A 13,463-nucleotide genomic window follows, 5' to 3' on the forward strand; every position below is an offset into this window, starting at 1 on the left:
TCCACCACGATGTTTCCCAGCCATCTGGAGTTCTTTCTAAAAAAATATTGAAGTTTGTTTTACCTCCAGTCTGAAATATATTCAGAAAAGGAACTGTCCATTCCAATAGGTTCTGAAATGTCATGTTATGCTCAGGGGCCCCAAGACAATTATGTACCATGCCTGCCCTTACCTGTGGCTTTGTCTTGTTGTTTTGTTAAGGGGTGTAGGCACAACAGCTTTGAAGATGCAAAAGCCTATGGCTTCAAGAACAAGTTGATCATTGTGTCTGCTGAGACTGCAGGCAATGGACTGTACAATTTCATTGTCCCACTCCGAGCCTACTACAGGCCCAGGAAAGAACTGAATCCTATCGTTCTGCTGCTGGACAACCCGTGAGTGCACTTTTGATGATTTATATTCAGTCCAGATATTTAATTATGCTCATTTCCAAACTTAGAAAAATTGTATAATGTACACTATGACATCTGCATATATGTAGGGATTTTTTCTATATTTTCTGCCATGCTCCACAATGCACAAAACTCATTGATCAATGGCCAGCTGATAACAGTGGCATGTTCCAAGAAATAGCTATTCAAATTATAATTAACTATGGTTTTTTAATCTATAATCTTGTCAACTAACATCACAATACTTGCATGCAATACTGCTACAAAGCTTTATTCGGAGGAAGTTGACTGATTTATTATATTTAAGTCAAATTTCATCTTCCAAATAAATTACCGCAACTAATCTGAAACTATCTCACAGACGAATCTTCCACTGCAAACACGCACTTCAAGTGTGAGCACAATCCAACATTGAAAGCAGATTAAAAGCAATTGTAACTAGTCTGTCAAAAGTTGCCTTTCAATGATGATCTTATTCTGCCAGGAATGGATCCTCCTTTATGAAGGTTGCAGCATTCTTAACCACCATGTCAAGACAAACGCAGTATAGGCAGTTCCTGGTTACATCACGGTTCTGTTCCTGATGACTATCCCTATGCCATTTTCTCCAGTGCAGAAACATCAATTTTCCATAGTAACCCATATTGTTCTGCAATTATTTCATTTTATCTAATATTCACCATAATGTTACACATAATTAAATTAATGCAATATATATTGTGTTCCATCATTAATCAATACCATACATTTTTTTATTGCTATTGCCATCTTGAAAAATGCTTTAAAATGTATGGGGGAACGTGTGTATGGTCTGATCTCCATAAGTCAGGTCATCCATAACATGTAGAGCCTCTGTATTTGTTCAATGATTATGAACTAGATACAACTATCAACATGCGGAATCATTCTCCTCTCAATTAAAAGCAATACAATACAATACAATACAATTTATTTGTCACTTGAACCTCATAGAGGCTCAAATGAAATGTTGTTTCTGCAGTCATACATACAAGAAAAAAAGACCCAAGACACAACACAATTTACACAGACATCCATCACAGCGCATCTCCTCCTCGCTGTGATGGAAGGCAAAAAACGTATCTCTCCCCTGCACTCCCCATTCCCCTCCCGATGTCAAAGTCAAAGCCCCCGGCGGGCGATGGCAATTGTCCCGCGGCCATTAAAGCCACGCCGGGTGATGCAAGGCCGCGCTCCGGGTCTTGATGTTGGAGCCCCCGGCGGGCGCTAGCAAAGTCCCGCAGCCATTCCAAGCCACGCTGGGCGATGTCAGGCCCCGCTCCAGGTACTCCTCGACCCCGCGACTCGGGCGGGTGAAGTCGCCGCTGCAGAAGCCCAGAAAAGCGGTCTCCCAGCAGGGACCCGCGGGCTCCCGGTGTTACCGTCTACTAGACCTGCGGTAAGCCTTCGAATCTCCGGGGTCGGGTCACAGCCGCGTGCCACCACCGCTCCTCCCGCTCCGGACTCGGCCAGCTCCGTGATGGTACGTAAGTCCGCAGCTCCGCGACTGGAGCCCCAGGTCGTTCCTGCTGGAGGCCGCTCCACGTTGCAGCCCCAACGACAACGGAGACCCGACAAGGAAAAGGTCGGGTTCTCCGTGCAGGTGATAGATTTTAAAAAGTTTCCCCTTAACCCCCGCCCCCCCCACATACATACACACACATACACAAAAAAATAAAATAAAAACTACATTCAAACGGGACAAAAAATAACAAAAAGACAGACGGACTGCAGAGGCCGCTGCGACGTGAGTCGCGCCGCCCACTCATCATTGTAGACAAGTGCTTTGAAGGGCCCCTTTGCTTAACAGCTTGCATGTCGTGGTTTTAGAGTCTAAGATATATTGTCAGTCAGTCAGAAATGGAGGGAGATGTTTTGTACCATAAATAAGAGTGGGTGTAGTATTTTCCTGCCAGAACTTATCTCCTCTGTCATCAGACAGCTTGTAAAATCAAACACTTTTGGTGTGAATGAAATGGGCTGGTGAAACTCTACCAGTTACTGAAAATGTAAAAGATCTTAAGCTCCTGGTATCAGACATGCAAAGATTTGTGTATTTAAAAACATGAAACGAGAAAATGCTCCGGATTAAATCACTTTTCCTCTTTCCATCTCTCCCGACTCCATAGATTTTTTTAATTGACACATATCTTGGTTTTCTCTCCCCGTGAATTCTATCTCCAATATTCTTATGTATATTTTCACTTTCCCTGGTACATAATGGGCTTTTAGAGGTAGTTAGCGAAAATAAAATAAACTGTCCTCTAGACTTTATCAGCAATGTTGAACAAGCAAATTCTAATAATTGTCTTTAAAAGGTTCATTCCAACCTATCTTCCTGCCTTCATTGAATAGTGAAAGAATAGAGCAGTGTTTTGCTCAAAACACAAAGTACTGGGGGAAATAAGTGGGTCAGGCAGCACTTGAGGAGGGAATGGACAGACTACGCTTCAGAGCAGGGTTTTGCTGTTATTTATAAACACCATGTCACAGAGGGTGAATGCTTCCTATTTTTCTTCCACATTTGAGATTAGGTTAGAGGAAACTAGATTAAAATAAGGGGAATGCAAACTCTCGACTGTAATCCTCTTCTACATGATGAAAGAATGGAGCGACTGGGCTTGTATTGACTGGAATTTAGAAGGATGAAATTATTAAAGGTTTGATCATGCTGGATGCAGGAAACATGTTTCCCAATGTTGGGGGAGACCAGAACCAGGGGCCACCGCTTAAGAATAAGGGGTAGTCAATTTAGAACTGAGATGAGGAAAAACTATTTCACACAGAGAGTTGTGAATTTGTGGAATTCTCGGCCATACAAGGCAGTGGAGTCCGATTCACTGGATGCATTCAAAAGAGAGTTAGATAGAGCTCTTGGGGCTAGCGGAATCACGGGGCATGGCGAGAAGGCAGGAACGGGATACTGATTGTGGATGATCAGCCATGGTCTCATTGAATGTCGGTGCTGGCTCGAGGGGCCGAATGGCTACTCCTGCACCTATTGTCTATGTATCCAAGTATGTATCTACAGCCAGCACCATTAACAATTAGATCTGAGGGAATAAGATTTATGGTGGTTCATGGCGTGTCTCATGACGGGTATTTGCTATCAATTAAAGTTTTTACATTAAACCTTTTTCCCTATTATCATCATTGTGTCTACCAAAAAATGATATCAATTGAAATCATACTGCAGAATTCTAATCATGCAAGTTTAATATCTGAACAATGCTGTGAGCAAGTTTTGATTGAACGGATGGAATGGTTTAATGCCTTTGTGCCATGATTTGTATTTCAGGCCAGATAATCATTTTTTGGAGGCCATCTGCTGTTTCCCCATGGTTTACTTCATGGCAGGAAGCATTGATAAGTAAGTATCCTCACACTATACTGTCCAAGAGCCAGCGGTAGATTGATAATTGCACTGCTACTTGGGGTTGAAGGCTGAAGAATAGTGTCCTGATTGCACTGCCGTGTTGTAATTGAGCCTTGATTGGATTTCTTCCACTGGCCAAGGTTTTAATCAGGGGACTGGCATAAAAACATGCCGAGACATCAGGCAGTTTCCTTTTAGAACAAAGTCCCTCATGGATACCTCCCACCAGGCTATCAGACTTATTTTGGTGAATTTCTGCAAACACAATAGCGTTCCCCATAGTTCTGGAGATGTTCTTGGAATGATACGGAAGAGACGATGCATTGTGTACTATTTTCTCTTAGTATTAGCCACTATATCTGGAATGGCAGCTTTAATTTTCTTTTGAAAGAATTCTTCAATGAATGAGATGTATATTGGGCTAAGGCATTGTCCCTTACCTCCATGATCTGAGTTGAATTCTAGCTCTTATCAACAGTATTAACGTTTCTTATAAAATGAGCCTCAAATTTTGCAACACAGGCACAAATCCTTTCAAAGCTTGGTTGCAAGGCTACAAACTGTAGGCAATAAAAGACGCTGATTTATGTATTAAAGTGGGATTAACTCAACCGTACCTTGTATGTACCGGGGCAGAATTACTGGGATAAGTGGATAATAATTATAACTCCACAGCACTACTATTGGGGGGAAAGACACTGGAGTAACTCAGCGGGTCAGGCAGCATCTCTGGAGAACATGGATAGGTGACGTTTTGGGTTGGGACCCTTCTTCAGACTGTTTACAACATATGAAATTAATTAAAGGCCTTTTGTATTTTATTTATTTCAATGTTTACCCCTTCACATTTTTTAAGAAGATCAAACACATTAGCCTGCCCGCAGAGTATGTGCTGAAAGGAAAATATATTCATGATTTGTAACTAAAACCAGCAGAATGCCTTAGACTATCCCTTCTTGCTGCTTTTGCAGGGGATATGTTTCACACATTTGAACTCTTGATCTCGTTTTGTTTTCTTTTCCGGGACATATTCCGCAGCCTGGATAATCTACTCCAGTGTGGGATTATTTACGCTGATAACCTGGTGGTCGTGGACAAAGAGAGTACAATGAGTGCTGAAGAGGATTACATGGCTGACGCCAAGACCATTGTCAATGTTCAAACCATGTTCAGGTAAGAATATTTCTACAAACCGCGGACATGCGTAAGCGAGTTACGGGCGTGTCTCTCAAGTAAATTGGTTTGCTTGCACGTGCACTTGTTTCTCACTGTGATACATTCCAACCTCAACTTCTCTGTTCCTGATCCTTGTCCAGTTAACTGTACAGCTCAGTTCATGTTTGGTGCAAGATTGGATTCTATATCCAAAGAACATGGATCGCCCTGGGAAAATAAAACTGCAGCAACTGGTATCAAGAGTCAAAAGTGTTTATCCTTTCTACCAACAATGTGACAATGACATTCTTACTAGCAGCAACATTACAGGGCTGTGAATATAGTCCTCATAGATAATATGTAATGACCAAAAATTTAATACATTAATAACCCCAATACTACTACCAACATTCCTGAAGTCCTTCATGCAACCAAAGATAGTTAATTGATGTTGTGTTGTGTTCAAGAGCCTGATTGTTGTTAGGAAGAAGCTATTCTTGAACTCAGTGGCCATGGTTTTCAGACTCCTCTACCTTCTTCCTAATGTTTGGAGTGAAATGGAAGCAAGGCCAGGGTAGTATGGGTCTTTGATGATAATGGCTGCCGTTTTGAGGCAGTGCCTCCTATAGATCCCTTCGATGGTGGGGAGATCAGTACCTGTGATGGTCCAAGTAATGTTTACCACTCTCTGTAATCTGTATAATTCCTGGACAATCGAGTAACCAAACCAGGCCATGCTGCAACCAATTAATATGCTCTCTACTGTACACCTATCATCTGAAATTAAAATGCTATTGTTTGAAGAGCTTTCAGGTGCCCCATCATCGAGTTGAATGCAAGAGTCTGAAGAAGAGTCTCGACCCGATACGTCACTCATTCCTTCTCTCCAGAGATGCTGCCTGTCCTGCTGAGTTATTCCAGATTTTTGTGCCTATCTTCGGTTTAAACCAGTATCTGCAGTTCCTTCTTACTCATTCCCTCCACAGATGCTGCTTGATCTGCTGAATTCTTTCTCACTGTGTTTTAGTGGAAATGTCTGAAAACCAGAGAAACAAAAGATGAAATGTTTCATCGGATGGGTTGCCTTTTCAGCAGTATTCATAACTTCTCTGACAGAATATTTTCCAATTTACCTTGGTGGTGATATCTATAAATCTTTTATTTTAACACAGTGATCATCCACACTATTCTATCTGAATTGGGAACACTTCATTTGGGGGAATAATAGTTAGAGCCATTCATCCTGTGAATATTATTGAAATCACTCTGAAGAAATGCGATTATAATGTTTTAATGTCCTTATTAACTCTTTCTAAAGACGACACTGAGAGTTAGAGGAATCAAAGTGATGCTCATTGCATTCTATATCCAAGATTAAGTTCCCACAAAGGGAAATACTTTGTGTCTCAAATTAAGGTCACTAATAATATTTGATGTCTATGATTGGATACATGTCTGCGGTCTCGTCGCAATACAATTGGAATTTTGCTTCATCCCCTTGTCAAGCCACTCTTTCTCCTCACAAGAAAGCAATTGCATCCTGTATCCCAAACTCCGTGTTTACATGCATGAACTGAATGTTACTTTATCTATAAATCATCAACGGCGGTGAAGGTTTTGCTTGTGTTTGAGAACAAGCCACGCTTCACTTGTCTGGTTGGGATAGAATATTTCAACTAAGCATAGAAAACCATTGAACGGGCAATTATTCATCTATTGTCTGCTAGTAATCAAACCTCATTTGTTGTGCTCTATGTTTTAGGTTGTTCCCCAGTCTCAGCATCATTACTGAGCTGACTCATCCATCAAACATGAGGTTCATGCAGTTTCGAGCCAAGGATTGTTATTCTCTTGAACTTTCTAAGTTAGAAAAGGTAACCCGTTTATATTTTGAGTGAATTGCCTATTAAGTGGGGGCGGCGTAACTGACAGAAACCCTGACCTCAGGTGCTGTCTGTGTGGAGTTTCCATGTTCTCCTTGTCACCTCGTGGGTTTCCTCCAGGTGCTCTGGTTTTCTCCCTCATCTCCAAAGATGTGCAGATTTATCTCTGGTGTGTAGTTTCGAAAGTGGGATAGCTTAGATATCAACTAGTATAAAGGTGTGATCGATGGTCGGTATGGACTCAGTGGGCCGAAGGGACTGTTTTGATGCTGTATCTTTCAAATTGCTTGTATCTAAAGATGGGAGTCACAAGCACATTGATTCTGTGACCATAGATATTTCTCTCCTGAATCATAACTTGGGAGGAAGCTAAACCTGTACTATTTATATAGATCATAAAGAGTTCTGGCCTTAGGCAAATGTTGAACAACTATTTCTCCTCCAAATCAATAACATTTTGTTTAAATCCGAGACTTGTGGAAGGTTGTGCGAATGTTTGTGTGAGACGGCCATTCACCTCCTCATGTATGCTAAGAAAGAATTCATAGTCTTCGAGAGTACAGCACAGACACAGGCTCTTGGGTCCACCATTGTGCCTTTACCATTTGCCTGGAATAATTCCACATTCCTTCATGTTTGCTCAATGTATATCTGTCCAGATGCCATGAGAGGTAGTGAAGACCGATACGATCGTGGCACTTAAGTTGCTTTTGGATAGGGACATGGATATGCAGGGAGTGGAGGAATATGGATCACATGCAGGCAGAGGAGATTAGTTTAACTTGCCATCATGTTTGGCATGGACATGGTGGGTCAAAGGCCTGTTTCTATGTTGTACTGTTCTATGTTCTGTAGCGTACAATACCCCACTTGGAGTCTGACCTTTTGATGCGAATAATTAATGAAGGATTATTACCGACTTCCTGGATGATGAATTGACCTTACTTGAACAATCATCATTTAATTTTTTCCTTTGTCGTCTGACAGAAGGAACGTGAAAAGGGCTCCAATTTGGCATTCATGTTCCGTCTCCCGTTTGCTGCTGGGAGGGTGTTCAGCATCAGTATGTTGGACACACTGCTTTATCAGGTCTGTATTGCCATGCACTCCTCACAAACACTTTTCTCAAGAATCAAATGTTTAATTGTCATATGTACTGAAATACAGAACAATGACAGTCTGGCTTGCAACAGCTTAATGGGCCCATAAATTCAATACACACTGATAATAATCCAAAATATAATACATTAATAACTGTAAAACTAGGTAATCATGATGGTGCAAAACCGAAGTCTGTAGTGCAACAAAAGATTTGATCTGAAGAAGATCATAGTTGCTGAGGTTATTATTGTGGTTGTTGGGAAGAGGCCGTTCTTGAACCTGGTGGGCATGGATTTCAGGCTCCTGTACCTTCGTAATTTAGCAGTGAGATGAGAGCAAAGCCAGGGTGATGTGGGTCTTTGATAATATTGGCTGCCTTCTTGATGCATAACCCGTAGACACATTTTTCGCCAGTAAACAGATTATCAATCCAATGGGAGATCTACAATCCTAGACAAAAATGCTGGAGAAACTCAGCGGGTGCAGCAGCATCTAAGGAGCGAAGGAAATAAGCAACGTTTCAGGCCAAAACCCTTCTTCAGACTGATGTAGGGTGGGGGGGGGGATGGGGAGAAGAAAGGAAAAAGGAAGAGGAGGTGGTGTTTCCTTTTTCCTTTTTCCTTTCTTCTCCACACCCCCCCCACCACCCTACATCAGTCTGAAGAAGGGTTTTGGCCTATTTCCTTTGCTCCGTAGATGCTGCTGCACCTGCTGAGTTACTCCAGCACTTTTGTCTACCTTCGATTTTCCAGCATCTGCAGTTCCTTCTTAAATACAATCCTATTATCACTGTCAATCCAATGGGAGATCTACAATCCTATTACCACTGTGCTATTCATGGCTCAGCTTTCAGCTCCCTGGAATTGCTGGGCTCCCTAGGCTCTGGAATTCTGTCTGTCCTGAGCCCTCTCTCTTTCTGCCTCCGTTAAGACATTCTTAAACTGCCAAGCTTTTCATCAATTATCATAACAGTCCCTAGCACACCTCAGTTTAATTATGGGTTACACAAAAAAGCTGGAGAAACTCAGCGGGTGCAGCAGCATCTATGGAGCGAAGGAAATAGGCAACGTTTCGGGCCGAAACCCTTCGGGTTTCAGCCCGAAACGTTGCCTATTTCCTTCGCTCCATAGATGCTGCTGCACCCACTGAGTTTCTCCAGCTTTTTTGTGTAACCTTCGATTCTCCAGCATCTGCAGTTCCCTCTTAAACTCAGTTTAATTATGTTTCTGTGGAACATGCTCGAACATTTTATGGTGTGAAATGTGATGCACACATGCAAGTTTTTATTGCTGAGCGTTTCAGCTGTGTTTGTTTGCTCCCACTGATGTAAGTAGGAACAAGCAAATTGAATGTGCAAAACAAAAATCATTTTACATAACAAGTACTAACTGTTCCTATCTTTCTGCTTTCTTTGCAAGTCCTTTGTTAAAGATTACATGATTCCAATCGCACGGTTGTTACTTGGACTTGACACTACCCCGGGCTCCGGATATCTTTGTGCTGTAAGTAAGATTGAATCATTTTATCGAAGTTTGTTGCTGATTTATTTATGTATTTTATTTTATTAATCTGTGAGTTTGAAATACCCAGAGATGAACGTAATTTTCTTTTGTTTGCAAACTCGCAGGCTGACAAACTGTAATTCAAATAATTGTGTACTGTACCCTGAACCGGTTGTACGTCACTCACTTTGTCCATGCAAGTCCATTTCATCATCCAATCCTGCATCTTGCTAAAAATTGACAGGTCAACTGTGTTATTTTAACAGCAGAATTTTTTTTGAGACAAAAAGGGGTCGGTCACCATATCAATTAAAAATTATGCTACGTTTAGTTTAGTTTGGAGATACAGCGCGGGAACGGGCCCTTCAACCCACCGGATCCGCGCCGACCAGCGATCCCCGCACATTAACACTATCCTGCACACACTATGGACAATATTTACATTTACCAAGCCAATTAACCTACAAACCTATACCTCTTTGGAGTGTGGGAGGAAACCAATCTCGGGAGAAAACCCTCGCAGGTCACGGGGAGAACTTGCAAACTCCATACAGACAGCACCCGTAATCGGGATCGAACCTTGGTCTCCGGCGCTGCATTCGCCGTAAGGCAGCAACGCTACTGCACCTTTATCAACATTTCTTCCATCAATATACCCACTCTTGTGATTTGATCTTGTGACCAATCAACATCTCATTTAAAAAACCAATAACTAAAAAGTATAGAATCAACACATTAAAAACATTTGAATATCTCATTGTTAACTGTGTAAGGTTGCCGGGTCAGCATACCGTCACCAAAAAAGCACCAGTTAACATGTATTTTTGGCAACAAGGATGGTTAAGCAACTCTTCAGTGGCATCGCTGGTACAGCAGCGCTGGACCCAGGTTCGATCCTAAAACTCGGGAGCCATCTGTGTAAAGTTTGCACTGAAATTGGGTGCTCTGGTTTCCTCCCACATCCACTTGTAGGTTAGTTGGCCTCTCTGTAAATTGCCCCTAGTGTGCAGGGAGTGGGTGAGAAAATGAGATAATATAGAACCAGTGTGGACGAGTAATTGATGGTCGGGATGGATGTAGTGGGCCAAAGAGCCATGTTCCATGCTCTATCTCTAGAGTAATCTCAGTAATCCACTCTTATCAATTCAATTTTTTTCTGCCTCCAGAAGAACTTGTTGCCGAAGCCCATTTGTTACTGCTCATTTAAATTGCACACTCCAATGAATTTACGATATTAAAAGTATAAAGGACTAACCTCCAGATTATTTAAATATTTATTTATGAACAGCCTTGTCCTTTCCGAGCCTCTCAGTTATGCTCCTGAAGGAATTATTTCAGGTTTGAGCCTCCCACACATACTGACACCTTGGCGATGTTGCACACAATAATGGGTTCTGTTACGGAGAGCAGCGAGTTGCAAATGTGTGAAGGTCTAAGAACGTTTGGCTGAATCACTGTCTTTGCTACACGTGGAATTGAAGCTGTGAGGCTGCTGACGTGACAAACACATGACTCTGTAACCAGCAGATGGTCAACGTCTCGGGTCCAAACATAATCCTCTGTGGGGGGGAAAAAAACAAGTCTGGAAAGATGGCAAATGCAGCAAAGCCAAAACTGAATCAGTGTTTTAGAAAAATAATTGAACAATGAAATATTTCTGAATCTTGAACCTTGAACTGGAGAGTTCAAGATGATTCAACACCATCTACTCAGGAATGATTAGGGATGGGCAGTAAATACTGGCCTTGATAGCAATAAGATATTAACACCTAGACTGTAGTCATACAGCCCAACGTGCCCACACCAACCAACATGCCCCATTCACACTAGTCCCACCTGCCTGCGTTTGGCCCATTTCTCACTAAACTTATCCAATTCATGTACCTCTCTAAATATTTCTTAACCATATGAAAAAAATGAAATGAAATGATTCATTTATTGTCACAGTGTACAGTACAGAGACAACGAAATGCATTTTTTAGCATCTCCCTTGAAAGGGGCACATCTCTGCCGCCCTTCCAGTACCATGCCGACGACAGTATGCACTTATTTGAAACCGGCTACCCCGGTCGCCAGCCACTCTTAGCCCATTGTGCACTTTCAGAGGCCATAACCCTTCCAGTCCGTGCCAAACACTTATTTTCCCTTCATCCCATCTACCTGCACTCAGACCATAACCCTCCATTCCTTTCCCGTCCATATAACTATCCAATTTATTTTTAAATGATAAAATCGAACCTGCCCCCACCACTTCCACTGGAAGCTCATTCCACACAGCCACCACTCTCTGAGTAAAGAAGTTCCCCCTCTTGTTACCCCTAAACTTCTGTCCCTTAATTCTCAAGTCATGTCCTCTTGTTTGAATCTTCCCTACTCTTAAACATCATATAGTACCTGCCTCAACTACCTCCTTAGTGCTATTAAAATTTAATTTGATTGCTTCAGAATTTATTTGATACGAAAACCGAACCTTATGCTATCATCCTTCACCCGACCTACTGACCCCTTGTTTTTGTTTTGCAGATGAAAATCACTGAGGATGATTTATGGATCCGCACATACGGAAGGCTCTTTCAGAAACTCTGCTCTTCAAGTGCCGAAATCCCAGTTGGGATTTACAGAACAGAGTTGCACTTATTTTCAACATCTGAGGTGAGGTGCTGTTTGGCCATCTCCTTTTATTCTTCATTCCTTTCACAAGTGGCACCGGACACTCGATGGTATGGATGTTATTGGCCGTTTATACCCCTCTGCCTGAATGTTGGCTACATTTAAGCATGCGGGCACGATCTGCGTCACTAGCTGACGTATTGTAGGTGGAATTGAACATCATGCTGTCAGCAGCAATCATTCCCTTTCATTTCATTCAATTTCTTCAGTCTGAAGAAGAATCCCCACTCAAAATGTCGCCTCTCTATTCCCTCCACAGTGACTGCCTGACCCGCTGAGACCACTCAGAAGTTATCTTATTATAGAAGTGGGAATGATGTGGTCATTTTATGCTTGGGTGTTACTTGACTATTGTAAAAGATGTAGAGAAGGTTCAGGATTCTTGAAGATTTATTGCCCATTTTATTTTCCAAATCAGGGCAAATATTTTTTTTTCAAATTGGTGTCTTTAGTACAATTGCCTAACATTTGGCCAATGATATAACCGGTGAGACAGTTTACCTGTGTTCTCCCTCTTGTTCCCAGTCACAGATCTCAATCAACGTTGACGAGTGTGAGGACACAAAGGAGGGGAAAGACCAGTGGGGCGGCAAGAGTCACCGCAACTCAACGTCCAGTGACCAGTCGGAGCACCCGTTGCTGAGACGCAAAAGCATGCAGTGGGCGCGAAGGCTGAGCAGGAAGGGAAACAGGAACGCCGCCAGTAAAGCCGACGAGAAGATCAGCCAGCAGAGACAGAACCTGTACCACCGGACAGAATGGCAAGAGTTGTCCGAACTGGTGAAGAACAGAATGAAGCATCTTGGACTCCCCACTACAGGATACGGTGGGTGTTCTCCTCTCTAACAACAAAAACAGGTCAATGACCTGGTTTGTAAAATATTTCTAAAGTATAGTGATTTTTCCAAAAGTTTACTATAATAATTAAAAGAAATAGTTCTTGTTTCTTACAGCAATAACAAGGTCAGATGTTGCTAATCTTATCTATTCTCTAACCGTAAATTTAATTGTTCTTTCTATGTTAAAAATATCTTTACACAGGAGAAAGGTATTTTCTTATGACCAGCCAAACGCTGTCTAACCAGTAATTGAAATGCAGTAATGTAGATCATCTTGCTCTTTGGAAGATGCTGTGGAAAATATTGCTGTATTATACAATGAACACCACTTATAATGGAAATTTTGAAAATATTTAAGTATGGCTTTCTGTATTACATTTGAAACAAGATACTGTATATAGTTACTGAGTTACAGTACATCATACCCAGCAACTGACAGACTCAGACGCTAATAAGACCAATGTAAAATGGATGCTTGTTGGTTGGTGTAAGCTTTTGGGGCCCAAAGGGTCTGTTTCATTGCTTTA

The 13,463-nt window shown here is 41.9% G+C and overlaps 1 protein-coding gene across 7 annotated transcripts in view; it reads left to right on the forward strand.

Annotated features, from left to right (window-relative positions):
• kcnt1b (potassium sodium-activated channel subfamily T member 1b) overlaps window positions 1–13,463 on the forward strand; it is a 266,028-nt gene that overhangs the window by 239,269 nt on the left and 13,296 nt on the right. For 5 of the 7 annotated variants that reach the window (XM_055660124.1, XM_055660122.1, XM_055660118.1 and 2 more), the window contains 8 exons: window positions 202–374; window positions 3,709–3,780; window positions 4,825–4,959; window positions 6,704–6,815; window positions 7,812–7,913; window positions 9,344–9,427; window positions 11,951–12,079; window positions 12,623–12,923. In XM_055660124.1, coding sequence (XP_055516099.1) covers window positions 202–374; window positions 3,709–3,780; window positions 4,825–4,959; window positions 6,704–6,815; window positions 7,812–7,913; window positions 9,344–9,427; window positions 11,951–12,079; window positions 12,623–12,923 — 1,108 coding nt within the window. The remainder of the gene's footprint in view (window positions 1–201; window positions 375–3,708; window positions 3,781–4,824; window positions 4,960–6,703; window positions 6,816–7,811; window positions 7,914–9,343; window positions 9,428–11,950; window positions 12,080–12,622; window positions 12,924–13,463) is intronic. The other 2 variants (XM_055660120.1, XM_055660119.1) reach the window with 2 other exon arrangements.

The sequence above is a fragment of the Leucoraja erinacea genome, chromosome 31 (genome assembly GCF_028641065.1).
Source record: "Leucoraja erinacea ecotype New England chromosome 31, Leri_hhj_1, whole genome shotgun sequence".
NCBI lineage: Eukaryota > Metazoa > Chordata > Chondrichthyes > Rajiformes > Rajidae > Leucoraja > Leucoraja erinaceus.